At 39.9% G+C, this 26,130-nt stretch overlaps 1 protein-coding gene across 2 annotated transcripts in view; it reads left to right on the top strand.

The window, feature by feature from the left end:
• LOC140586345 (histone-lysine N-methyltransferase 2B-like) overlaps positions 1 to 26,130 on the top strand; it is a 73,952-nt gene that overhangs the window by 39,745 nt on the left and 8,077 nt on the right. For both annotated transcript variants that reach the window (XM_072708154.1, XM_072708153.1), the window contains exons 18-31: positions 6,389 to 6,465; positions 13,744 to 13,970; positions 14,106 to 14,209; positions 19,125 to 19,262; positions 19,709 to 19,867; positions 19,966 to 20,083; positions 20,175 to 20,253; positions 20,385 to 20,545; positions 21,012 to 21,179; positions 21,681 to 24,828; positions 24,925 to 25,020; positions 25,352 to 25,470; positions 25,633 to 25,770; positions 26,019 to 26,130. The exon at positions 26,019 to 26,130 is cut by the window's right edge and continues 141 nt beyond it. In XM_072708154.1, the coding sequence (XP_072564255.1) occupies positions 6,389 to 6,465; positions 13,744 to 13,970; positions 14,106 to 14,209; positions 19,125 to 19,262; positions 19,709 to 19,867; positions 19,966 to 20,083; positions 20,175 to 20,253; positions 20,385 to 20,545; positions 21,012 to 21,179; positions 21,681 to 24,828; positions 24,925 to 25,020; positions 25,352 to 25,470; positions 25,633 to 25,770; positions 26,019 to 26,130 (4,844 nt within the window). The remainder of the gene's footprint in view (positions 1 to 6,388; positions 6,466 to 13,743; positions 13,971 to 14,105; positions 14,210 to 19,124; positions 19,263 to 19,708; positions 19,868 to 19,965; positions 20,084 to 20,174; positions 20,254 to 20,384; positions 20,546 to 21,011; positions 21,180 to 21,680; positions 24,829 to 24,924; positions 25,021 to 25,351; positions 25,471 to 25,632; positions 25,771 to 26,018) is intronic.

Raw genomic sequence — 26,130 nt, 5'->3', positions numbered from 1 at the left:
TAGGGTGTTGCCAAAAAGCGTCGAGATAACCGATGATCGAGATAACCGAAAACCAATATGGCAGCAATATATTAACATGTGCTTGAAATTTATTTATGTGCGTTAATAACTGAGGATGTACATGCACGGGTTTTTGGTGTTTTTGGCATTGCCGCAATTTGTTTGACGCGATCGGCATGCTATAAATATGTACATACATCAGGGCCGGTTCTAGACATGCATATATGAGGGGGCAGACAGAAATGTGAAGGGGGCACATGGTGGCGACAAAGGCGGGAAAGGGGTGGGGTGGTGCTCTGGATAACTGTTTTTCTCATGTAATTGGATTGCACTTTGTCAGGCCTCTACCCTAAGACCTGTCCAACTTGGGTGTCCCACCTGAAGGCTAAGCTTCTGCTGGTGTAGCTCTTAGGGTCACTGAGGCACGCAAAGCCCCTGACCACAGTAAGGTGGCAATCCCTCAGGGGGAAAACTGAAAAGTAAAACAACAAAAAATAAAATAAAATATTCCTCATCAGATTAAAACAAGTAAAAACATTATGTTTACCTTAATTGGATGGCCTATATCAAACATATTTGAACCCAACAAAACACTTTTCACTATTGCCAATATTAACAAAACTAAAAAGGGTAGGCTAAGTTATGAAAAAGAAAAAATCAATTCACCGAGTCTTGAAATATAAAACTGAAAAATAGGATCGGTCAGGGTTCATTTCACTACATGTTGTACTTGTTATAACTATGTATGTGACGAATAAAGAATCTTGAAATCACAACGAACAACTCGCTCAATGAGAATGAATGACGTAACCGACTGGCTAAGCTGCTTCTAGCACCGAGGTGGTTAAAATGGTACGGTCCACACTAGGGGTGTCTGAAATCGTTTTACATAACCTAACCTTGTAGGAAAATTTTATCTTTCTTTAAAAAAACAAAAAAAACAAAAGAAAAATGTTAAGACCTTAACCCAACTGCTATTTTTGTCTATTTGTGGGGTGCTTGATCGGGGGGTACTGGGGGGTACAGTATCCCACGATCAAGACCCCCCCCCAAATAGACAAAATGATGATTTTGACGAGAGAGATTGCTGCTTCCTCTAAACCTCCCGCAATCGCGCAGCTCATTTCACTCTGCCCTGCCTACTGAGAAACTGACTTATTTGCATACTAACAGTGATTGGATGTTTAGCTGGGGGGAGGGTGAGTGGGGGATCTCTGCCGAGTGCCGTGTGAGCCCGTGCACAAACAGAACGCGGAGGGAAAGAGCGAACAAGAAGTGAAACTTATCATCTCGTTTGTGCCTTTTTCAATGGATTTTTCAGCTACTGTAGTAAATCTTGTCCATATTCAGTTTATGGGTAATTATTATTTTGTTCCTCAACTTCTAAAAGTTTGATTTAAGGGGGCAGGACGTTTGCTTACGGGGGCGTTGCCCCCTCTTGCCCCAGTGTAGAGCCGGCCCCGACATACATATTGCTTAACAAAAGGCATATGTGCACCAACTTACAGCAGAGATTTACCAGTATACAATAAAAACCACCGTTGTTTCTAGATACAAACCTTTAATTATATTCTTTGAAATATAATTAAATATATTCTTCTATATTGAAAACACAAAGATCGCTCACAAAATCACAAAAACCTGCGGGGTGTACTGTAGTTCGTTTTTACAAAAAGCTAACCAGTGTCAAAATTAAATTCACGAGTCATTTCGCTCTGACACAGCTCTGAAAAGTATCATACACGCGGTTACTATGGTTTCTTTACAAAGTCTAAAATGCTTTGTTGCTTTTGCCTTTAACAGTCTGCTTGAAAACAAATGCTTCAATATTATTTATGCTGTCTAAAAAAGTTTTACCTGGATCGCGTTTCACAGCTGCGTTGTTCAGCAAATGACCATGCGAATGCGATTTGAATACGCGCTGTTTAGCATTTGTGATACATTTTTAAAAGCCGGCGAATCGTCACGGGGATGGAGATAACCGATGTTAAGTGGCGATTTTGGCCCTCTTTTTTGTGCTCAAGATATTAGGGTTCGGCGACATAAAAGAATCGACATAACCGATGAGAAAATGCTAAGACAAAGGGGAATTTGGCGGTTCCCTCTATACATTTGGTATATTCAAATGTATATCGAAATATCGGAAATTTGTTTAAAAATCGTATCACCGTTATTGAAAAAAATTCTATCGCGATATATATTGATATCGAATTATTGTCCAGCCCTACGACAACTACACGATGATTACCGAAGAGGATACCTATCTGTTATTCGGAAACCGTCGGATGGCTTTTCCAATCAAAAACGTAACCCCCGATGATGCACCATTGTCATTGCTGTGGCTCCATAGTAGGCTGGACGATACATACCGTACCAGCCAATCATGCGACGAACACATGACCGTATTAGTCCAGAATTCATTGCGGTTCATTCAGTATTTGGGAATTACGAGATGTGCGGGTCGACCTCGTTTCTCATATCGAAGGTTGGGTTCGGGTTCAGTACAGATGCATCGATTGTTGACGAGGTAAAGTGGACCGTGTCGTGCGCAAGTCTTTTGTGTAATGAACGTTACTTTCGGTAAAAAGGGGGCATACGGCCAGACAAACATTAAAGGCAGGCCAATCTTGGCCGTAAGGTACTTCAATTTTGAGGAGGCGTGCGGCCAATTTTGAAAGGCACGACGGCCATTGGCCGCGGTGCCGCGGCTTATGTCTAGCTCTGCGCAGGTTTCAGCCTATACTATAGCACAAAACAACACTAAATCATGCCCATTAATTGATAGTCTCCCTGCACTTCATGTAGAAAATTTTAAACCTCGTTTTTCATGATATGGTTAGATTATTTTGGTCCGGCGCTGCAAGAAGTCGTCACGCGTCTCCATGTCACATGGTACAAAAACCTTGCAAGAGCAAGACGACTTAAGACAGATCGTACAGCACCTCTCAGCCGGCTGAACAAACTGTAACAGCCTCTTTGACGACACAACTTTGCCCTTATTGGCTGAAGAACGTGTCGTTTGTATGACGTTTGTATCCCAGGAAGTTCCGATGAGTGAGAACTGGTTTTCAGTTAATTTACCTGGTAAAATAAAGTTTAAATACATGACATAAATGCTCTAATAGTACACGTAAGTTAGTGGTTTATTTATTGTTAGTTATTGTAATGTTGCGCTGCTTTATTTGTTTAATCGTCCAGTCTGTGAAGATATTTTTTTACTGTGGCACATGCCCCTGAGGCTATCCCATTGGTGCGCCCCCCCGGAAAACCTTTGCGCCCCCCAGTTTGGGAACCACTGGTCTAATGTAACTGACGTACCAGACAGACTGAAGTGCGGTGAAAGCAGCGAAAAACACACCCTTTTGTTGTAGTCCTAAACAGGACTATAACAAGTTCCCTTCAAACCTGAACCCAGTGCAACAACAGAAACACAAGTTGGTCATACGCTGAACTGTAAGGTACACACGCGGTAGGAGATTTACACAAAGCTAAGGACACGCGAGGATTGGACAGCGTTCACGTAAGACATGGGAAAACATACACACCACAATCGGGAAATACAACTATTTTCAACAACAGTACTACAAGTAATAACCGAGACAGCACTACAAAGGGCTATACACAGATGTGTGGCTCCACAAGGTTCCAGACTATGACCATTTAGTCGCATTTTACAACTATTCTTGGAGTGCAACTAAATTTTATAACTAAGTGAACCAGTGTGACTTGCAAACATGCCCCTCATTTATGCCCAAATATGCCCCCATAGAGTGGCTGACCACATCATAGTATATTACCTGAAACACCTGGAGAGAGCGAGAATTAGTGTATGGATGTGTGTGTGAGCGAGATCATCAGAACTCTGTCTGATTGCAGTTCCTCGAAGGCACTACTGGGGATACACTTAAAGTGATAAACTTTCTGATTGCTTGACCACAAGCACCAGTGCTAATATGGTTATGCGGAAGTACAGAAAAAGAGACAGAGCAGATGGAATTATTTTTCTACCTCAATAAGTTTGAATACCTTTTTGCTTGTTTCTCCATATTGTGCCAGTGCCAGAGGTGGAACGTGCCAGTGCTTATAAGCAGGATAACGTTACATTGTTTTTTACTCTGTGAAAAATGAAAGATCAATCTCTTGGCCAGACTTATTTATGAATTATAAACATGCCACGGATCATACAAGTAAAATATAAATAAAAGGATGTGTCCTGTTATGATTGCGATCAATCCACCCCAGTAACTAACCAATAACTAACAAACCCACTTGATCAAATAAAAGATATGTGCTATAACGTTTAATGTATTTTTGTTGATGTTGAAATTGATTTAAAAACATTGATATTGGGGAAAAAAAGTATGTTTCAGGAACCGGTATTGAAATTATGGTATCGTTCTGGTGCTGGTATTGAAAACAATACCCAGCCTACTGTTGGCACTTTTAGGAAAAGACAGATTGACATACGTAAAATGAGCTTGATATGCAACATTAAGTTATTCGCTGTATTCTGGAAACCGAAATAAATGCACATTCTTGATTTGAAAGCGGTGGGTGCATTCCGAGGTATTTCCCCAAAAGCTCCCATTAGGAACTAGTTAGAACCATTCAGTTTCCAAAAGATACCTTTGGAAGACATACCTGTGTATAGCAGTCTGTCTATCTGCTGTGTAGACCTTTGTACACATGTGGTATTTGTGTGACGCAATACGTGGTCATCTGCATTGGAAAGTCTCATGACCTGTCCACCATTCAGCAGTAGCATTCTGTGGTGGCACGCATTGGAGACCTCACAACCACATCACGTATCCTGCCTAATGCATTTCTTTAGCCTTACACAGGTATTTGTGTAATTGAAAAGTGTGGAATGTGTGATTGAAAATTGCTTGTTTGGTTTTGTTAAGAGATTACATCTGAAAAATTGAATATTGCCGTAGTAACAATGTCTTTGTAAGACTTTCCAAGACTGAAGTAGTGTTTTGAGTTGTGTTCACCGCTCCATGTTCTCATAAGTGTTCTCAATACCCTGATGACCTAGTGTGCACAATTTCTTGTCCTTAATTTATTGCTTGTTAAAGAGAATTTCTTTTGCCATAAATTGTGCTCACAATATAAAAATAAATAATTTTTGGGATTTCGCTCTGACCCAAAAGAAATTAATCAATGCTACTGCTTAATGATGACAAAACTACCCACTTTCACAGGATAGCTACACCATCTAACATGGTAGCGACCACAAAAGTTTATAGCATGCGAAGAACAAGGCATTGTGGCATCTTGTGGACTTCAGAAGCAATGGTAACAGATGACATAGCTACAAAATAGAAGTATAATAAATCAAGTAAAAATTATAAAATATTAAATGCACATCGCTCTACTCTATCAGTATAATATTGTACTGAAAAATATTGCAATACTACACTGTATTGATCTTTTCTCCTGCCTCTGTTCATTTGCATCAGTTACTGGTGCCTGTTCATAACTGTGTTGGCAATATCTTGCCTGTAAAGGAATAAACTACTATCTGTAACCTGTACTAAATGTTGAATTTTAGTGCAGTTTATCTGAAAGTTCTTTTTTTTTTTTGGTTGCTTGGTTTTATTTGTTGTATTTATTTAGAATATTTGCTTTAACGTTCCATTGTCTGAATATTCTTAAGTTAAAGGTTCATTGCCCTCTTAAATTGACCGTTAACCACAATTATTTCTAGGGTCATAAATTGTCAAACAAAAGTAGTTATTATGACAGGACTATTTAACATCCCTCCGTATAAAACAATGCCTCGTCTTATTGCCATCTGTGCATTTTTAGCATTTTTGCTAGTTTAAATTCAGCTTGCATCTGCTTACAGATAGTAAATGTTTACGTTAAGCTATTAAATATAAAAGAAGGGTCATTCAAACTTTTAAAAATTTTTGAACAAAAAATCTTACAATGAAATGCAACATTTGTTTTTTGTGGAGAGCAGGTATAGGTATAGGTTTTAGGTGTATTAAAATTGTCATTTGTTGCTTTTTTTATTTATTTATTACTGTTTTCCCTAAATAGCTAGCCAAGAATGACATTATATGATTTGTGTGTATTCAAACTTACTTAGTAGTTATAGATATGATAGGATATGAGTTTGTGAGAATGACCCATTTTACCCCCCCTTTGTGTTAAATCTAAATGAATTTAGGGATCAGTCTGTAAATATTTCTGATCATAAGTGTTAATGTTAGGTGCATTTAAGTGCTATTAATTACAGAAAACTGTGCAATTAGTTAATTTTTTTTTATCGATTCACAGCTCTAATAATAAAGCATTTTGTTAAATATATCCAGTGTTTTGCACCATTTTAAATGTATCCACAGTAATTTACACCATAACCTGTTTTCTGTACTTGCAGCTGCTGGAAGAAGTTTTCAGCTGGTTTAATGGCCAAGATTCCAAAGTATGGAATCCATGTTCCAAAGAATTTCCGGTGTAAGTATCCCTTTTAAATACATATCAGTGTTTGGATCTCGAAGTTCTCCATTTCCATCTTCTATTTCCGTTCCCCTCTAATTATCTGATTTACATGACTAAGAACTAGGGTTAGGCGATATAAACTGTTAATTTGTCATATAAAATTTAAACGTTAGGAAAATTAGAAACTTGGTAAACTGTCTAAGGTACAATGCTTGATGGTACACAGCCTATCACATCACAGAAATAGACATTCCAACCAACGGTAGTCTTTTTACCACAGACAATCTATGCCCAACAAATGGACAGCAAGGATGATTGAGTTAGCGGAGCATGCCACATGCTACTGTTTTGGAAGATTTAGGGTTCCCTCTGAGGTAACTTCAGTGACAAAAGTAACAGCTCAGCAGTCACATCATTTGTTTAAAAAGGATATACTGTTGACCTTGGCAGTTTAAAGTCTGATATACAAGAGACTGGTGCTGTGTACTGAACAACTCTGCTGAAAACTTTGTGGCAATTAAAACTGGAAATACTGTTTCCCCACTTGAAGCATATTCATCTAGTATTCACTTAAAGGATGTAGATGCATTATCCCCGTAGATTAGTGGGAATTGGGTCCCATGTTGGTTCAAAACAGAACATGGCATTTTATTTTTCAGTATGGGATGGATGGCAACATGGCATTTTATTTTTCAGTATGGGATGGATGGCAACTCTACCAGCAATGTCAATCTCAATCCTCAAAATGAGTGGCGATGCAGTCGGAGGGGAAAAAAGAGAAACATACTGTACTCTACATTTTCTAGTGTTGCATACTATGACAAGTTTATTTGTATGATTTATTAAAATTAGATTTCAGGTTTTTTTTGTACTTTACAGAAAATCACAAACACAACGAAACAACAAAACAAGCAGTTGGTCACCTGTGCATTCACTTAGATACTGTACTGATGTGGATAACACTGTAGCAACATGTCCACAGATAGTTGTTGAGCAGTACTGAGTGTAACCAATTTAAATGACATGATATAAGTGCTAATATACAGTATATAACTATAGCTTATACTGCGGTTGATGAAGGGGGCAACCATCTCGAATTCTGAGGTTGTGGTTGCCCATATTCCACCAACTTTGAGTCGAAACTGACTTCAAGTGGCATGTAAAACTCATCTAACACTGTCATGTCTATCAAAACCTGTAATTCTGGTATACATTCTATTCTTTTAGGTAATATTGCCACATAGCGCTTATCTACATTCAATACAGAGATTTAAATGCACAATATTCTTTTCTGTCTTCTCCTGAAGCTTATTGTTCTTTATAGTATCCAAATGTAGGGTTAAATATAGAGTGTCTGAAAATATTATGCAAATGTGATCATTTGAAATATCTTTTGAATACCATAACCGTATTGGTCAATAACTATACATGTTAAAAAAAGATTGCCTGTGAAATTTTTTTGGAAGATCAGTTATTCTTAAGTTCGGTTTTGGGCCATCTGAAGAATGTGCCATCCATCCATGTGCAATAGTTCACTCTGTTCTGCTTCACCCCGTCATGAACTTTGAACGGCCCAGTGACTGTTTCTGTCAGTCCCTGCTTTGATCATGATCCCACATGATCAGTCTTTCAGGAGCTTCCCTATTACACAAGACCCATCCTTGTGGGCCATCTAACGTCACCCATGATTCATCAGCAAAAATCACTTTAGTAAAGTCAGTTTCTAAGTTTTCTCTGGCCCACTTTACACCTTCCTGATTATATGCTTTATTGAGGGGTGGTGTGCTGATAGACTTCCTGACTTCGCCTAGTGATCTAAGGATTCTACATCTCTTGTCATGTTTTACACCTGTCACCTGCCTTGTTTAAGGTTTCTGAATTGCTTAGCAAGTGATATTTAATGGGAATCAGCTTCAATTTAATGTCCTGGACATTAATGTTCTTAATCTTTTCCTTTGGTTGGTGTTCACTTTTTGTTCACATCTTTCACTACTTTCTTTCACAGTTCAGTTGTCTCTTGGTGATAACTTTGAAATCTGCAGTGTTTTAGCATCAGCTACTTGGAGTCAAACCCTTTAGTTTGTTAGGATTCAAGTTTGGGCTGAATTTGGATATTCCAGTCCCCTCCACATATTCGAACTCTAGAAGATTTCCTTAATGTAAGATTTGTCCTGAGCTGGCTGTGTATACACATTGATCAGTATTACTACTTTCTGATTTAAGATATTCCGTAACCAAAACATCACCCATCTTTGTCACATAATTGAGACCACTTGAAAATTCACTCCATTAAAAATTAGTACTACTACACCTCTCGTTCTCCCATTCTTATATAGTAGGATGAATAGAATACATTTTTGAAAGCTTTTTTTTTTTTTATCCTATTCATGTTCTGTGCAATTGATATGAATCTCCCTAGAAAATATTAGGTAATTTTTCCCTTTTCGTCTTTGCAATAACCATATCCCCTTAAATGGATTGGGTAAATAATTAAGGGTAATTACACTATATTCCTGAGACTTCTTTTGATCCCACAATCTACATAAATATAAGCACGATATGCTTTTAGTGACCCTACTTGAGCTACTATAAAATAAACATATCAATATTTTTTTTTAAATCAGTAAATCACCTCTTAATGTTAGGTGGAACAGTACAGTAAACCACAAGGGCCCCCTCTAGTGCAACATATGTTGTCTCCACTACAACATTGTGTACACCCAAATATTCATTTGTCACCATTTCTTACCCTTACCACACAGCTATTTCTCAAAACTTAGGCTAAGGGTAGTTCTCAACTGTAAAATAAAGATTCAGTCTCATACAAAAAGGGAATCTATTAATTGTATACTTAAAGTAAACATTCTTATTAGGAAGGTGGGAGTCAACAATTAACAGGCAACAGGTAGGCTATAATTTTTACTTCCACAGCCTAGGTGTCGAGTTCTGTCACTCAATATAAAAGTCATTAAAACCTGTCTGAGATCTTGCTTACCCAGGCCTTTGCTAATATAGTATAAAATCATTCATCAACATTCTTCTTGGCCTCATCCTCATGTCAGTTGTGTATTTAAGATCTGTCGCTACTTCACCTAGCTTCTGTTGGCTTTCCTCTCTTATCAAATTTCTTCAAGTCATCGCTGAGTCTGTCTTGGAAATTGTTCAGTTCTAACTTTGTCCCCTTAATATCTGCATGAGTTTTGGCAATGCCACCTTCCATAATTGATACTGCTAACTGTCTGTTTTTCCCGGGTCCTCCATTACACACCATGTTCTCCAATCCCTACTTTCTCACTTCTCTCCCAAGCTGTTTCCCCTTGCCTTTTCTTCCCCTTACAGTGTAAGTGTAACACTTATGACTAGGGTTGTAATGATATACTCAGCCCACGAGATGAGACACGATATTGGGTTCACGAGAACAAGACAATATCTTAATATTTTAAGGAAAGCTTCAAAGAGGAAATATATTACTGGAAAGCAGCCTTTTATTTGATTAATTTGAAAGACGAAAAAATGCTAAATAATGCAGATGTATGGTGAAATGTTTTAAATCACCATCTTCATATGCAGTAAAGAACAGAACAAATATCTAGCACCATAAAATATTTCACCACAAACTCAAATGACAGGTTTGTCTCGTATTTGACTTCTCAATTGAACGTAAGATAGAATATAAATAAAACAATATAAATAACAAACATTTTTTTTGTTTTCTTCACCAGTGCAGTGGATTTTAAGTAAAGAGCTATGATGGTGCTGTAAATGGCTTTGCATAGTAGTTGCATTAGCCGCTGTGTACGGCATTATTTTCCTACAGTGCTTACATATGGTTCGTGTTTTGTCTGTTACCCTTTCACCGTTCATTTTTTCCACCGGATACCCAAAATCCTGCCACGCAAAAGATTTAAAAGTGTCTGGGGCATCTGCTATGGTAATTTCATCAGACGCTGACTTGCTTACATCAGCTGATTTGCAGCGCCTTCGCTTTTCACTCCGACAAGAAATCTTGTCATGTTGTAATATCGCGAGACTTCGTGACACCCCTACTTATGACCCTATTTAGGGTCCACTTAGTAGTGCTACTGGCCAGTTCTAGGTTCGATGGGAGTGGTGGGGGAAAAGATAATGACACCTCAAAATTTAGGGCAACAACCTTTAGAAAATATTAATTCTAAACCCTATGACAGCCTGCTGTTACGACTCGCTGCAGCCAGCCTCAACCGCTTCTGCAATAAAAGATACCGTGCTCTCCACGTTACGTCGTGACATCTGCATACAGTAATCTTTTTTCTTAGATATAAATTATTGTTTTGTTAATATACTGTAAATATGTTTTTGTTTGACCAATTTATAAATTATTGTTGTAGTAGAAATAAATTTAATGACCTGTTGTCATGTGGATTACAGAAGGCCAATAGAGCACAAAGCATTCGTTAATGTAGTAAGTATTTTTTTGAGACTGCGTTTATACGAGCGAAATAACTATGTGATATCGTGATTGATATCGTAAGTCGTAACAGTTCTTCTCTAAAACACCTGGCCTTTTTCAGTGGTGCAAAGGCATAATATGTGTGTGGGTTATTTTTTCCTATAGATTGGTCAGTATCAGTGTTCTGATTTTAAAAATAAAATTGCACATTGATGGTTCCAACTTGTGAAATGTGTAAATGTTTGAAACAAGTCCACAAAAAAAAATCTGTAGAGTGTCCAGCAGTAGTACCATGTTGGCCCAAATATAAGATGGGTTTTTTTCCCTTCAATATGCATCTGAAATAAATTGTCATCTTGTATTCGAGGGCTAGACAAAAAAGAAATAGATGGAGCCAAATACGATATTTTGTGATGTTTCGACATATTGTAATAGATTTCCCGTAAGATTTCTTGTGTGAGCATGAGAGTCAAACAGCGTGTCAAGCCAGATGTGTGAAGGTAGGCAGCCCTGCCAATTCATGTGTTTAGCATGTGTATCACTACTAGTGTTACACCGACAGTGGTTGTTAATAAAGTATTTAACCCCCTTGAAACTCATGATGATTGTCTTGTGTATAAAATATATATTCACAATTTTCTATGTATATATTAACAATTTTCTCAAAATAGGTCACTTGTCTACTAACACGAAAAAGATACAAATAAAAACATATGTGCTGTTTGCATAAGTATTCAACCCCAGTGCTTTGGAAGCTCGAGGTTTACACAAATTACCAATTAATCACAAACAGCACAGTTGTGACAGTTATTGGACCATAATTAAACTGAATTAGGTACTACTTAGTCTTGATGTTTTTCTCTGGATATAACAAAATGCCCTTGGAAGGGCCATTGTCTTTGTTGAACAATCAATGCAAAAATGTCCCCTTTTTTTCTCACATTTTGCTAATGTGAGAAACAAAGTAATTGAAATTCCCAAGGAATGAAAAAAAATATTGAAGAGCCTGAATGTCCTGTTTAAACACTGTTGGTTCCATCATCAGAAAGTGGAAGGTTCATCACAGCCCCCAGACCCTTACTAGAACAAGCCTCCACTAAAACTAAGCATCAATGCAAAGACGTTGACTGGTGAGAGAGGCTAATGAAATCCAGCTGTCACACTCAGAAGTCTGCAGTGCTCTTTAGCTGAAACTGGAGTGAAGGTGCATGGGGCTACTATTTCAAGAGCTCTTCATAAAATATGCCTGTACGGAAGGGTAGCAAGGAGCCATTCCCTAAGATTACATAAAAGCACATATGGCATTTCCGGCAAAGTATGAGAGAGACCCAGTTAAGATGTGTGAGAAGGTTTTATAGTCAGGTGAGACCAAGATAGAACACGGCCCATGCCTCAAACATCATGCCCATGGTGAAATACAGCGGTGGGAGCATCATGCTATGGAGATGCATTTCATGTACTGGGACTGGGAATCTTGTCAGAGTCAAGGGGGCAAACACAAATACCGCACAATATTGTAGATGAACTTGTTCCAGTCTGCTATGAACCTATGGCTTGGGAAAAGATTAATTTTTTACCATGACAGTGACCCTAAGCATAAGGCCAAGTGACACTGGAATGGTTCAAAAACAGGAAGTTGAATGTTCTGGAATGTCAGAGTCAAAGCCCTGATCTTAGCTCTATTGAGAGTCTGCGGAACTATTTTAAAACTGCTGTACAGAGGTGCTGTCCCACCAACGTAGAGGTTCTCTTTGAGTTCTGCCATGAAAAATTGGGAAGAGTCACTTCTGAACAATATGCAAGACTGGCACATACGTATCCCAAAAGAATCAAGGCTGCTATTACAGCAAAAGGGTTCTTGACAAAATGAATATGTTGAGGTTGAATACTTATGCAAACACTAAATTCTGAGTGTTTCTTCAGTTAAATATCTACAGTAGATGGTTCATTTTGACTTTGGAAATGCATTGTTACAGCATAGGAGTTCACAATAAAAATGCTGAATGGACAAATATGTGTACAAATCGTTTATCATGCAGAAAAGTGACAACTTTCAAGGGGATTGAATACTTTTGCAAGCCACTGTAGTAAAATTAATTTTAAAAGAGTTGTCATGTCATTTATTAATATGGCTCAACCTTTCTCCGTAATATGCTTTTTCCACCTTCATGTGGGTCTGCTGCTTCAGAAACATTCTACATATTACAAAAGTTGTGGACTTTTGTAATATTCACTATCTACCTCCCATCCCAATAATACATTTGTTTTTTGGAATGTTTGCTGTTTAATACACTTATTGTAAAGCATTTGTCTGTGGTTGCTTTTGAAGCTAAAAACTTTTTTTCTAAAAAAAATACACTCAGTGGGGGAAAAAAAAGTTAAGCACCCAGATGGAGTGGTGGAAATGAAATGAATCTACACGTGGTGAAAGGTCACATGACTGTCGCAACAATTATAATTTCACATCAAACTGACAGCAGTCTTAGCAGTCTTAGCAGTATTGCAGTATTGGCACATTGCTTCTCCCATGTCAGGCCCCCCCCCCCCCCCCCCCTTCAGAATTTACATACAGTTTGTGAAAATAAAGCAATGTTAATTCTGTTCTTAATTTGTTTGTTTTTCTCTCAAGTACCGATAAGAGTACAGTTAATGTAGCGGATCGATAAGCAGTATCGGTAAGACTAGTGAGTACCATTAAAATCTTAATACTCATCCCTAAGGAGAGTTCACCATTGAAGAGGCTGAGTGTTGGGATGTCACCTTTGATGTCACATTTACTCTTGCTTATGGCTTCCGTCGGGTGTGTATACTGTCTGCTAGTTTGTGGAAAGTAACTAGTTTCTTGCTTCTCCTCGAACTGCTAGTGGAATGCTGTCCAACGCGGTGCTGCCTCCATCCACTGAGCATGTGTATGCCCAGTGGCGAGAGAGGGAGGAGCAAAAGGCTATGGTGCTGTCTTGCACCCAGAATGTGGATGATGGGGATCTTGAGGACAACACTGAAGAGAGGACCCACTTCTCCACTCCAGTGACAAGTAAACCAGTCACCAGCTATTTTCGAAATATGCGCAACCACAGATTAAAACTCAAAGGTAACTATTTTCCATATGACCCTGAATCATTTAGCTGTCTGGGTATTTTACTGTCATATCTCATGCATGCATAAGAAATTCTACCAAATGAATTGGTTCTTTTTGCTCATGGGAGGATTTTCCTGTAAAATACAGGAAAGAAGGGCCGACCCTCCAAAGCAGACTTGGACACTGGCTGGTCTAAGGAAGATGAACGGCAGTGTTCCCTTTGTCAGAAATATGGTGATGCAAAATCCAATGTGAGTATAACCTCAGATGCCTCTTGAACCGATGCCTCAGTGAACTACCTTCAGATGTCCACTGAACTTCAGCTTGATCTGTGTTCCTGAGTTCATGTAAAGTGAACTTGAACAGGTCATGTTTCATGTATGAGTGTGCAAACATCAATTTAAAAAAAATTACACTTCAAGCATTTTTTATATTACCTTAGCATTTCTTTCCCACGTATTTTTTTTTCCTCCACATGAAGCTCCACAGTGTTATGAAAATGCCATTAGAATAAAGCATTTTGGGTTCAATTTTGATCCTATATTTTCTCAAAAGCGATTAATGCTAATTATATAATTTTTTAATAAATACCCAGAACTATGTTACACATATAAAAAGTAAAGGATGTACTGTTGCTCCTTCATTATGAAATAATTTATTGAGAATAGGCAATTCACTAGTGGTACTTAAACAGGCGGAGTCAAAAAGAATGTACTATTGAAATAGAAATCTGTCTCCACAATGTAATAATTATGTAATTGTGTCTCCACAATGTAATTAGGACTTCTTCTTGTAACAGTGTTTGAAGAAGGTATCGTTGAAATTGGCAGTAGATCTTAACTTTTACATCATCAGCAAATCTGAGAGGTCTGACAAGTTCGTCACTGATTATTGTTGCCCGCACCATCACTCTGCCACCACCTAGTTGGGGCTTGAAGGGGTCCATCCACTGGCCCATCCATTTCCACCATCTAGAATTCTCATCTCTTGTGTCCACAGAGCCTTCATGAACTTGAGATGTGCCTGTTCCTATTCATGATCTTTTAGATTGTGTGCTTTATTGAGTTGAGGTTGTGTTTCAGTCTTTGTGACCTTAGCAATGTCACATAGCACACTTCACCCAGTACTTTTGGTGATTTTCAAATTGCAGTTTTGAAAAACATGGGTATTTGTCACACAACACTTGATTGTGCAGCAATTATGTTTAAAAATTTTGGGAATTTCTATTGCTTTGCTTCCCTTCGACTGCTATCTGTAATTTAAATAGTAATAATCTGCTTAATAATTTTGCACAGAGAAGTAGCTACAGTTCCCCATTTTACTCCAGACCAAATACTGAGCTTGCTCTATTGTTAAACAGTTAAGAAAACATACAAGCAGATACACGCTTATCCAATTCTGCATGTGGTTTTTGTGCTCACTGGCCCAAAGGACTGCTCTAATGCCGCTCTTCCACTGCCACAAGGAACTGAACCGTACCCAACTCATACCACGAACTGACAGTTTTCATTGCCAAAGTATGAGAGACATACTCGATCCATACCCACACTGACACAGCCTTGCTTAGCTGTACCAGTGCCAAAAGTGTAACCCAACCAAGCTGGTTGTCACCACCATCTGATGGGTCTAAATGCATGGAGATTACGGTGCTCTGTGCATGGATTATCTGAAGGAAAAGGCGTATTTTCTATATCATTCATTATCAGTAGTATTACACATCGCAACATACTGGTGTCAGCAGTTTTGGCTATCAGTATTCATTCTTTGTCACATGCAGGGGCACAGAAACATTGTGTTGCAACCCAAAGTAACAATCTATTTCATTTTTCACCATTGGCATTCATAAATATTGTAAATTAAGTCATTGTCACTGAGTTTTGAGTTTCATCATCTAATTTTCAGTGCAAATTCAATGATTTTTAGTGGACTAGTTTGTTAGCTTGTTCAGATTGGTTAAATATCTTGAAGGAACTATGCTGGCATGATAGGGTAATACATTGTTTATTCCAAAAAGAAAGGATATCGGAATTTATATTCAGTTAGCTGACTGATTAAAATAAGAAAGATTGGTCATAGGGCCAACTAGGGCTGTGCGATATGGCATAAAATTCATATTGCGGTATAATTTGAACCATAGATGGTATATATTGCGATATATAATTTGATCTATAAATTTCAATATGATTTTGAAAGGGTAATATATGTCCATAGCAAAGGCATTGCAGCAGGAAGTTGTATAATAAACTAACACATTTTAAAGTAGAATATTTATTGTGCAAATCTGCAATTATAGAAGACATATGAAAATATTTCAAGTAACTTCCCTGGTTTTATCTTATTAAAAACACAGATTGGTTTTGTAAACTGTAGGTAAGCAGAAAACAAGACAGAACCAAAAGCTACAAAACTAATACAATTAGACTAGTGTCATAACTCCATCTATATTAGAATGATCATCTCTCCCATAAAGGGTCCCGCCAGGCCTGCATGGGCTCGGGTACCCGCTGGGTGACCCACAAATTTTGATGAAACGGGTGAAAAATATTCTACTGTGTCGGATACGGGTTCAGGTGGGGTTGGACTAGAGTCCTGCACGGGTCCACTTTTGGAGACTTGCACTCACCCGCACAGTACAGCACCACACCCACCCGTGCACCCGTGATTATTTCAAAGTTAAATCTGCACTTGCCTGGGCCCGTTAACATTCTGCCCATTACCCACCCGTACCCGTGATAAATTACACACAATTATTTTTTCTATGCACCTCTCAACGTGACAAGCGCTAGGCCTACATGAGTTTTTAATTGAAATGAAAAAGTCAGTTTAACACAAAATCAAATCAGATAGATCTAAGCTATCCATACTGTGACAAGTGTGAAAGAGAGAACACGACGACACGCTTCAGCAAGGATTCAGATGTGTATGTGAATGTTTGTCGAAGCGGTTATCTAATGGTGCATTAGTTTTTCTCTTGGAACTCTGAAATTCCGAGTTCAGTGACAACACATCCGACAATCTCCCGTTTGAGCTACCACATCTCGGAAGAAACATGGCTGCCTCCATGAACACGCTGCTGTGTGTTGTTGCTTTATATATTTGGAGTGATATTATTTTTTCCGAGAGACAAACAAGAAACACGAACTAGTCAAACCACATTAAAAGCTTTATAAAATATTTTAGCACATTCATAGCAATATTCTTTTTTCAAGAGGCAAACAAACTACAAACAAACCAAAGACACTAACAAGTCAGGTAAAAATCTGATATTGCATGATAGGATACTGTTTACAGTCATGATATGGTATTCTCTAAATCGAACACGTGCAGTTACATTTATAACTATTGATACATTTAACAAAATAAACATTTTTAAAGATTTATAAAATAGAATTACTGTTGAGTGTGTAAGCCGCCATGTTGAAATTACGTCACAGGGGCAACTCGGACAACAAAATCTTGTCCGACATCAATGTGTTTCCGACCGGAAGTGACGTTCAGTATGTTGGGGGCACCATAAGGTACCCCCGACATACTGAACACACTGTGATGATAGTCACATACATAGATATTTTCGCTCATATGTTATTTTTGCAGGCTACAATACTGTTTTGATTGACCTGCTACCCGCCCGTGTGTAATGAATTACCCGCCCGTGAAATTCCAGAACATTAAAATCTGCCCCTTTCAGCAACTATCCCTGTACCCAACCCGGTGCAGGTCTCTGGGTCGGATGCAGGAGAGCGCGGGTCTAAATTGCGGTTTTCAAAACATTGTGTGCCAACAAAGAATACCCTAGGGCTATAAAAAAAATCCCTGTTTTCAAGATGATAAAACATAAAATCCATATCAGTTCATGACTGCACACGCATTTCCGGAAATCTCTCCCACTTTCATTTTTGAAAACACGCATGCGATCTCCTGCAGTTGTTCGAAATGGATGCTGAGGAGTTGAAAAGAAAACTAGCTAGTGGAGAGTTTAAAGTTGTGGCCAATACCTCCACCAAATCAAGTCCGACGTGTGGGAGAATTTCAGTGTTATCTCAGATAACGAAAACGACGTCAACTTTTGACGTCTTGTCTTGGTGGAGAGAGCATGAGCGTTTGTTTCCCAATGTTGCTCATATTGCAAGATCTATTCTCACCATCCCGGCATCCAGTGCCGCAAGTGAGCGAGATTTCTCTTGCGCCAGATATGTCATCCAGGAGCGAAGGAGTCAGCTGAGGCCATCAACTGTGGACGATATCCTTTTTTTTTTTTTTTTTTTTTTTTTACACAGTAATATAAAGCACCACACCAAACACTAGTCTATGCCTTTGCGTAGGAATTCCAATCGGGTAATCAAAGGAAAATGGACAGTGCACGTAGGTAACCTATAAAACCTAATAATGTGCAGGGTAGCCTAATGTACATTTTATATGATATTAGTTTTATTAACACATTTGATTTTAAGCTGGTAAGTCTATGTGTGGACATGGCAATATCAAACATTATTTGAGTTTGGAGGTAGACTACTACTGTTTGTTTTGCTTATTAGGCTGTTATTAAGCAGCGTTTTCATTTGGCTATGCCTTTTCAACTGATGTTGCGCATGTCACTGGTCATTTTTTGTGGCAAACTTTTGTAAAATTTTGGCTATCTGACTGATTTCCATTTGGGTGCGGGTCGGGTGTCGGTATTTATAGAGGGTCGGATCGGGCGCAGAATTTAATTTTATTTCTGTCGGATAACTGTTCGGATGCTGGTTTAAGTATGACGGGTACGGGCTGGTGCGGTTTGTCAAAATCAGACCTGTGCAGCAATAATCATATAAATAATTTTCATATAAATCATATAAATAAATTATTTATTATTTGACCCGACTTGATTACATCATCTTTGCAGGCGAGGAGAGGAAATTTCTGCGGTAGGTCGGTATAATCAAAATCCCTCCCGTTGGCCAAATTTATATCCTATACCATTTACCGTTTTTTACAGCAGAGTACTACGGCCAACTGTCAACACATATTGAATGTCTCAATGCACCACTGCTCTTTAACTGTTGAAGAATGGACAGTGTATGCTCACTCGCTGCTGAAGAATGGACAGTATAAGTTCATTGGCTACTGAAGAGTGGGAAGGGTACACTCATTGGTCTAAACTTGTTTAATAATCTTCCCACTGTACAGGAGGCAGGCAGACTGCTGTACCTGGGCCAGAATGAATGGGCTCATGTCAATTGCTCCATGTGGTCAGCAGAGGTGTTTGAAGAGGACAATGGCTCTTTAATGCATGTGCACAGTGCTGTTGCTCGCGGTCGCCTCATGGTAAGTTTGACCAGTTCTGTCCAGTTTGCCCTGACTGTTTAATCCGTCCCCCTTGTCATTTGAAACATTTAATATGCACACTCAGTACCAGTCAAAGCCAAGCAACCCACAAGTACCCTGTATCTCTGGGATTTGCTACTGAATTCCAGGGAAGGCCAACAATCAGAAATCGAAGAATGCTCACTTTTCTGATTGATGTTCTAATCCCCCACCCCTTTTCAGGTATTTTTGGAGAAAGATGCAATGCAAACACAAAAAAAAAATTCCAGCAGATGTGCTCCTAGCTTTTGTCTGCTACTGTGTGTATAATTCATGTAAAATGTAGTGCCCTCCCCTGTCATTTATCATCCTATCCCTGTGTTAATTGTACTTCATTTCCACCTCTCTCATAAATTTAAATGTTATACTACTTGTCATTTTATTCATTGCTTATCTTTTCTTTCCAGCGATGTGAGCGATGTAACCAGACTGGGGCAACTGTAGGTTGTTGTCTGACCTCTTGCCAAAGCAACTACCACTTCATGTGTGCCCGTACCCGAAACTGTGTCTTTCAGGATGATAAGAAGGTATTCTGCTACAAGCACCGGGATCTTATCAGCGGAAAGGTATCACTCTATGGCTGTACGGATGAAATGTATGTCGCAACCTTTTTCACATGTCAGAAGGGGGTAAAATGTATTATCTCTTGTCTCCCTCATTGAAGATAATTACTGGACAAGGTTTTGAAGTTCATCGAAGGGTATATGTGGATTTTGAAGGGATCAGCCTTCGTAGGAAATTCCTGACTGGTTTAGAGCCAGAATTAATCAATATATTGATAGGTGAGTTGAATACCTTACCTGATAAATAATTTGAGTGAAAATTCATGTTCCTTCCATTTTCTTATAAGCTTCTTTTTTTTGTCTTTTTAAGGCTCATTGCAAATTGAAAAGCTGGGTGTATTAACTGAACTTTCAGCATGCCAAGGAAAGCTGTTTCCTGTGGGGTATCAGTAAGTTGAATCTCTTACATCTTAGAGTTTTCCAAAGACTTGAAAGACCTGCAGTATTAAATAATATTTAGTATCCTTGGTAAGTAGAACCTCAAACACTCAAATTCCTTTCTGCTCATGCTTTCCATGAGATGTTCACGGTGGTTCTGGAGCACGGTGGACCCACGTCGCAGATGCAGATACACATGTCGGATCAAGGAGGTTCGACCTCCCATCCAGGAGAAGCTGGTTGAAGAGACACCAGACCAGGGAGAAAACCACACGATTGCCCACAGCCCCTGTTCTCAAACAGGTAAGCTATTTAGGTGTCCAATGTGTTCTGGAATTGCTTATTGTCTAAGCCTGTGTTTTTAAATGGTGGTGTGAATGTTCTATAGATGCGTAAACCTCTGGTAAAATTAGTTTAATGGAATTATTAGTGCTTAATTTTGAAGATACTTTTGAAAACACTGCAGTATAAGATAATGTTAAAAGTTTGTTAGCGTCTAAGAAATGAGTTAGTCAATGGTGTTATGATAAAAGGTTCCTGTAAATTCACTTGATGAACTTTTTAACTTAACTGAAAATGGTGTATAATGACTGACCTACAAATGTGTATCTATAGTGCTATTTTTGGTGCATTTTTTATACAAGTTAAACTCCAGTATCTGAAATGCCTTGGAGTGTGTTGGTGTGTATGTCAGTGAAGCACACAGCTGGGCAAATAAATTTTTCCACTTACTGTGCTGTGCTGCCATGTATACTACAATTTTATACAGAAACTAAATCCATGGATCCCCAAAAGTTTCCAAATCACTCCCCAAAAGAAGAACCTTCCTTCCCACCCCCCCTAACAAAAGCAGACCCAGGAGCGAGACCCAAAGTCCCTGGTTATCCTCAAACCAGGAAACCTGCTGGGGGAATGTCTCGACCCCTCCCTTCCCCAGGTAACCACTGCATGTATAAATAGGCTTGCAAAAAACATTGCAATTGAAGGGATTTCTTTGGCATTATTAATTTTGGAAAAACTTGAGAAAATGCTATTTGAAATAAAGTAATTGGGCAGTGGTGGCCTAATGGCTAGGGATCCGCACTTGTAATTGAAAGATTGCTGGTTTGAATCTCTGACCAGCAAGGCATCATTGAGATACCCTGAGCAAGGCACTTCTCCCTGAGCGCTGAATTAGCTGCTCCCTGCTATGTCATGATGGGTTAAATGCAGAGGACACATTTTGTTGTTGTGCACTGTGTGTTGTGGTGTGTCAACAATGATCACTGATCACCAAAAATTCTAAATTCTAATTCCTTTTTTTCAAAGTAATGATTTGGAAATCATTCCTATTTGTTATATAGTCCATTGGCACAGACATTATTATTGTTGTTGTTGTTATAAAGATGATAATGGTGATAATTTGACAACTATCTCACTCGCGTTTCTTCCTCTTTAGGGGCAACACTTTCGAAATCTCACCATATCCTCACCATCAGTGATTTGGATGAGACCTGTCGTCCACGTCGCCATAGTCCCAGCTCAAATGCCACTGGGACCCGCAATCGCATCTCGTCCCCACCCTTGGGTACATCCTCAGGAGCGATCGCCCTTCGAGAAGCTGGGTCCCTGCACCCCAAGAACTCTCCAACAACCTCTCCAGATTTCTCTGTTGGTGCTACTGAAAATCAACTTCCCTGTCCTTCGACTCGTCTTGGGGGTCGCAGCACTCCCTTAGCGCATGGTGCCAGGATGGTAGCGCCCCACTCTACCTCAGGACTTTTCCCTCAAACCCAATGGCAAGACAGTGTCAGCTCTCCTGCTTTAAATATGCCTGGCAGTTCGTTTTCTTCACAAACCGTTCAAAGATTATCTTGTGATTTAAAAAGGACAGACTCAACAGAAAGGCCCCATGATTTTACTGTATCATCAGAGCCACAAAATATAGTTTCTGCAAACATTTTACCAGGAAAAGGCACTTCTCTAGTTTCGAATCAGAGTTTCTCGTACAGTCCATTTGATGCTGACTCTGATGTGGGCGTAACCACAGACCTGGAATTTGAAGAGACCTTGCTTAATGAAGGTGTTGCAATGAACTGTGGAGCCCAGATTGTGGTTTGTGGGGATGGAGAGGAGAACCTGGATGAATTTCGAGATGGTGAGGTAGACATAGGTAAAGGGACTACTCATGGCAGAGCTTCTACTCAATCCAGCTTGCCACCCAGGGAGGACTGGGGTAACACATCCTCTGATGATGACATGGAGAATTACTACAATTTCTCCCGCACAGTAGTGACTCACACTGTCCACAAGGAGGTTTCGCAAGCTCCAACACCCTCTTCCTCAGGTACCATTTCCCAGCTAGATGGTGTGGATGATGGGTCAGAAAGTGATGCTAGCATGGTCACCAGTGATGGTACTCAGAACTTAAAGAGCTCTACCCAAACTCAAATTCAGAATCCCAACCAGTTACTTCATTCACTGCATCAGGAGGACAGGCAAACTAATGGATTATGCAACCTGACTGTGGCCTCTACATACCCTGGTTGTGGTACATTGGCCAAAGCCAGTACCTCTTCTTCCTCAGAAGTACCGTATGGCTACACACGCTGTGGATCCCCCAAAGCAGAAGATTCCAGTAAACAGGAGAGTGCCATTACAGAGCATACCTTGTTGCATTACACAGCAGCTGACTCACTTGCACCTCACAAAGCTTTTATGCAAACAAATGAAGTAAGAAAATGTCCCGCTATAGACTTGCCCTCTGGTCTTCAACAGTCAATTAGCATTATACCTGCCAAAAATTATGATAATATGACTGGTGCAGAGCTCTCTAAGAGTTTACAGGTTCAAAGAGAGTCCGATTCAGAACTTTCTCTTGTGCAAGAGCGTCGTGACCTTCCTTTACCAGATATTTGCATGACTGATCTGGTAACAGTCCAAGATTCAGTGGACACAGACTCAAAGAAAGATCGCCAAGGAGTTTTCTTGGATCCCAGCAGTGGGCATTTTGTTTCAGCTGAGGATGGCTCTGCGATTGACTTGAACCCTGTAACTGAAGGCATAGATAAAACAGGTTCATTGGAAGGCACAGATGATGGCAGCCACAGTACGATGATACGTCCTTTTCAGTGCACACCTGTTCTTCAAAGAGCTGTTCTTGATAGCTCTCAGGCTTCTCCAGGTCCATTACGGCACCCAATCTCAATGCAGCTCCCGATGCCGACTTTCAGACCTGCGCCCCTTGCCCACATCCGTGCCACAGTTGACCCTCTGCATTCTACCAGGATGACAGTTCTGCCTTCTGTGGAGAATTTCCGCACCTCTTTATCACCCACCGAACCCTGTCGTCCAGTTCCTGTTACAGTAACTTATGTTTCCTCTGGTTTTCCTTCTCAGAATGAAACTGTTGTATCTTTGACACCAAGCTCTGGTCTCCCTCTTGGGTCCTATAATTCGTTGCCTGTCCCCATGTATCCGGCCCATACTTTACCAACAGGTGGTACAGCCGTTTCTTCTCACACCATCACTAAAACTGAAGGTCTATCTTTTCAATTGAGGGATGCCCCCCAGTGCCAGCCAGTACGTCCCACATCTCATCCTGCCCCTATCTCTACACCCACCCCCATTTTAATAAATGGTTGTAATTCCACACCTTTACAGAAGGATGCCTTTGCTGGGCGCACTATCTCGATAAACTTTTCCACCCCCAGACCAGCACTGGAGCCCCAGCAACAAGTAGTAAATCAGTCTTTACCGGGTCATGCAATACTCACAGTTCGTGAGGTGGGTGGCCCCAATGTTGACTCTACCCCACATGTCTTACTTGTCAATCGCCTTGGTCAGATTTTTGTCAAAAATCCAGAAAACAACACTTTTCAGCTACCTAATCCCAGTTCCCCTTCCTTTGCTTCTGTGAATCAAATCGCTAGCCTCCTTCAAAGCAATGCCCTGTCTGCCACTCTGGCAGCTGCAGGAAACGTGTCAGGTGTCGCAGGACCGACAGTCCAAACTCAAGCCCCCAAGATGGTGACCCCTGTGACATCACTATCTGTAATGCACCCAGGAGCCTCTGTCCACCCTGTAGGCCACAGTGGTAATGGGATGGTAGCAGCTCCTGAGGCCTTTCTGGGAAGGAAATCAAAAGTAACGATCGATAATACAGCCCCTGGGATGAAAAAGTCCAAGAGCAGGAAAGCTACTCCTAACCCCAAAAGAAATAAGTTAAATATGGCGGCTGTCCCCAGCCCTGAGCTGTCCACTATTCAAGATAAACCCTCACTAAATGCCCAAGCCATAATTAACAAAGCCATGGCTAGCTGCTACAGTCCTAGTGGAGCCAGCATTCTGAGCCCTTCTCATTTACGCACCTTGAACAGAGTACCGGCGCCAAACTCTGTGGTGCTGCCCCCTGATCTCCTTATTGAACCTGAACCTGCAGCCACACCTGTAAGCACAAGCTCTCGCCCCCGTTCTCAAGTCCGCATTAAAAGGGTATCATCCTTATCAGACCGTATCACAGCCAAAAAGTCAAAGGTTGACATCACGGAGTTGGAACCTTCTACTACACTGGAAGAACAACGTAAGACTAACAGTACTGTGGCAAGGTGGGTTGAGAAAAAATGTTGACGGGGTTTAGAGAAGTCAAGATTTTGGTTGGCTAGTGCGGTCGTCTTGATAAATTAACACGGTGTTCCTGTCAGGTCCGGAGGTGTCCGCATAAAAACTCCCACTGTGAAAGGTGTTTTGGACCTAGATGATCTAAAGGAGGAACGCCAAGGCAGCTTTGAGAACCCAAGGTAAACTTTAATGACCATTGCATTGTGAATTATTTTGTTTTAAGAAGTAGGAATGAATCGATGAAAAGAATTGGGCAAAGAAAACAAAACGGCTTCGAACATGCATACAAATATGACTCCACGATCTAGGTACAAAATTGAAAACATTTTAAGCAATTTAAATTGTATTATTGGTAAAATAAGTAGGAATTAACTAAAATATTGGAAGTAACTGAAAATATATAGATCACTTGGATAATGCAATTACTCACTTGGATAATGCAATTACTAATGGAGTTAGTGGGCTGAGAAATGTTTTACTTAATGTTTTACTTTTTTTTTTATGTCACAGGCCAGGACCATGGGATCGCTTATCTTCAGCATCTAAGGGCGGGGATGTTAGCTACAGCAAGCCACTTATGTGGGACAGCGCTGGGCGCTATGCCCTAACTGACTGGAATAAGCACTCAGGTGGCTCCTCCATATTCATGCCATACTTGTTTTAATGTTAGTCACTTAATACTGACTTAGCACTGTTTGGTACCCTTAATCTTTCTGGGAATTGGAATTCTCTTTGTGTATAGTGCTCTTGTTAGCCCTAATGATGTATTTTGTGATATTTCTGTTAAACAGGTGTAATCTCAAGCTCAGATGATGAGATGCCTCCGCCTGAGTTGGATGATGAGTGTCCTGTCAACAAAGATCAGCCTCATCTGCGCTTTGAGATCACTAGCGAAGATGGCTTCAGCGTAGAAGCAGACAGTATAGAGGGTATGATACTGTCTTCTCCCAAGCCTTCTGTATGATTTTATAAATGCATAAATTAAAAATTTGTAGTATGCCCAAACTGAATGCATTTACACACTGACGTACCATTGGGTATTTGGCTGACATTCTGGTAAGTGTAGCTGATCGTACCTTAGTTCCATGCAATGAAATGATGAATATCCAGTCTTTGTAAGCTGTAGGAAAAATAGACCTTGTATATTGACCCGTTGCTCTTTCTTCTCATTTGTTAGTGGCTTGGAAGGCTGTGATCGATGGAGTGCAGGAGGCCCGAGCTGGAGCACGTCTCAGGCAGCTGTCCTTCATCGGCATGGGCGGGGCACGCATGCTGGGTGTCCTCCATGA

Source organism: Paramormyrops kingsleyae, unplaced genomic scaffold (assembly GCF_048594095.1).
Source record: "Paramormyrops kingsleyae isolate MSU_618 unplaced genomic scaffold, PKINGS_0.4 ups41, whole genome shotgun sequence".
Taxonomy (NCBI): domain Eukaryota; kingdom Metazoa; phylum Chordata; class Actinopteri; order Osteoglossiformes; family Mormyridae; genus Paramormyrops; species Paramormyrops kingsleyae.
The sequence above is the reverse complement of the archived record's forward strand: the minus strand, read 5'-3'. Positions and strand labels throughout refer to the sequence as shown.